At 29.1% G+C, this 1840-nt stretch overlaps 1 protein-coding gene across 1 annotated transcript in view; it reads left to right on the top strand.

Annotated features, from left to right (window-relative positions):
- The window catches only part of LOC117110382 (QRFP-like peptide receptor), a 5117-nt gene that overhangs the window by 2703 nt on the left and 574 nt on the right, over nt 1-1840 (top strand). Inside the window, exons 3-4 of the mRNA XM_033253078.1 lie at nt 593-716; nt 1475-1672. Coding sequence (XP_033108969.1) covers nt 593-716; nt 1475-1672 — 322 coding nt within the window. The remainder of the gene's footprint in view (nt 1-592; nt 717-1474; nt 1673-1840) is intronic.

Below are 1840 nucleotides of genomic sequence, written 5' to 3'. Positions count from 1 at the left end.
ATTATTATTATTATTATTATTATTATTATTATTATTATTATTATTAAGCAAACTACTTTGTTGGGCTAATGGTTCTATGTATTGTTGCCAATACTGTAGGTTAGTCGATCATTGACAAATTTGTTGTCTTATTCTTATTATAATTATTATAATCATTATAATTATTAGAATCATTATAATCATAACCATAATAATCTTTAAAATCAATATATTTATTATAATTTTCATAATTATAATAATTATTATAATAGTTAAAATAATAATAATAAGTTCTACATCTACAGTTTCATTCTTAAGCACAGTGAACTCCTTAAGGGTTCACTAACAAAATTGTCCCCTAAATATAGATTGGTAGCAGTATTAACATACATATAGGCCTATTCCTTTGGCTTGAAGCCAAATACTGTCCCTTGAATTGGGGTCTCTCCCAACGGAGGGGTTTTAAAATCAAATACAATTTAAATGTATATAGGCCTATGCGCCAGCTTTGTATGTGTATCTTTGCCTGTACTTTATATAAGTCTATAAGTTTATTATCCTTCGACATTATGAGACTGCTAGTCAAGTTTGATTATTGTTCTTCCATTTTAAGATGTTACGTTTTGAAATACCCACTCAGAGTTCGCACTGTCATCACTTTCAAAAGAAAACTATTATTTACAGCCGGTATCTGGGTGATTTCAATCTTGTGTTCAATTCATCTTTTATGTTCTTATGTAAGTAGCCCGTTGATTAATTGCCATTGTTTTTATAAATAGTAGTTAATAAGTTGAGTAAATTCCCAATTTAGTGCCGAGTAACAAAAATAGGCCTAGCACGCATGACAATAATGATTCATACACTTTCAACATGTTAATATTTCATTGTTGTGTAGAATAGGTTTTATGTAGGCCTACATCATTCGATTTTAATGTGTTCAGTGGTGTATCTATAGGAGTTATATATTGGTTTTTGGATAATAAGTAGGAAGCTCGATGATTAAAGTCAGAGACGTTACTTGCCAAATTTTTCTAGTGGCGGATCCTGTTGGGATGGGCGCAAGAGTTTTGGTTGGCGTGCACTAAAAGTGCTCTTCTTCCCTCCGTAAAAATTCCGCTGAACATGTCGCTAAATAGTAAATATCATGCACCTATGTTGGTCATTCCACATAGTGTGCATCTTGTCTATAAAATTGATTTAGTTGTTAACCAATAACAAATATATGTTATATTTCGGCAGAAATACACTAGCTTATTTGATTTAGATGACGAGTTATTTTCGAAAATCATCCAACAGCGGAAGCCAATTACAGGATGTCATACAATACATAAATATATATATGAAAATACAAACAAGTGAAAGATAAATTGATTAATAACATTACAATCTTGAAACTATTTTACTCATCTTTTGGTCATTCCACATAGTGTGCATCTTGTCTATAAAAATTGATTTAGTTGTTAACCAATAACAAATATGTGTTATGTTTCTGCAGCCATTCTTTACAGTTAGTGATATTGACGAGTTTGACATGTGGCAACCTACAACACAATATATATTTCCGGCAGTCATCGTTGTAGTATCTTGCATCATTACAGCTGTAACACTTATTAAAAGAATACACAGTAATCGTTTACAGGAGTCCAATCAAAGTAACGTGTCCACAGGAAATTCTCTCAGAAATCCAAAAAAGGTATGACTATAATCTAGCTTATTGAATGAAATGCGTTCACAATTGTTAACAATAATATGTTAATATATAATAATAATAATAATAATAATAACAATAATAATAATAATAATAATAATAATAATAATATTAATAATAATAACAATAATAATAATAATTATTATTATTATT

This window comes from Anneissia japonica, unplaced genomic scaffold, assembly GCF_011630105.1.
Source record: "Anneissia japonica isolate Jap-2015-1 unplaced genomic scaffold, ASM1163010v1 scaffold2855_len30308_cov102, whole genome shotgun sequence".
Lineage (NCBI taxonomy): Eukaryota > Metazoa > Echinodermata > Crinoidea > Comatulida > Comatulidae > Anneissia > Anneissia japonica.
The sequence above is the reverse complement of the archived record's forward strand: the minus strand, read 5'-3'. Positions and strand labels throughout refer to the sequence as shown.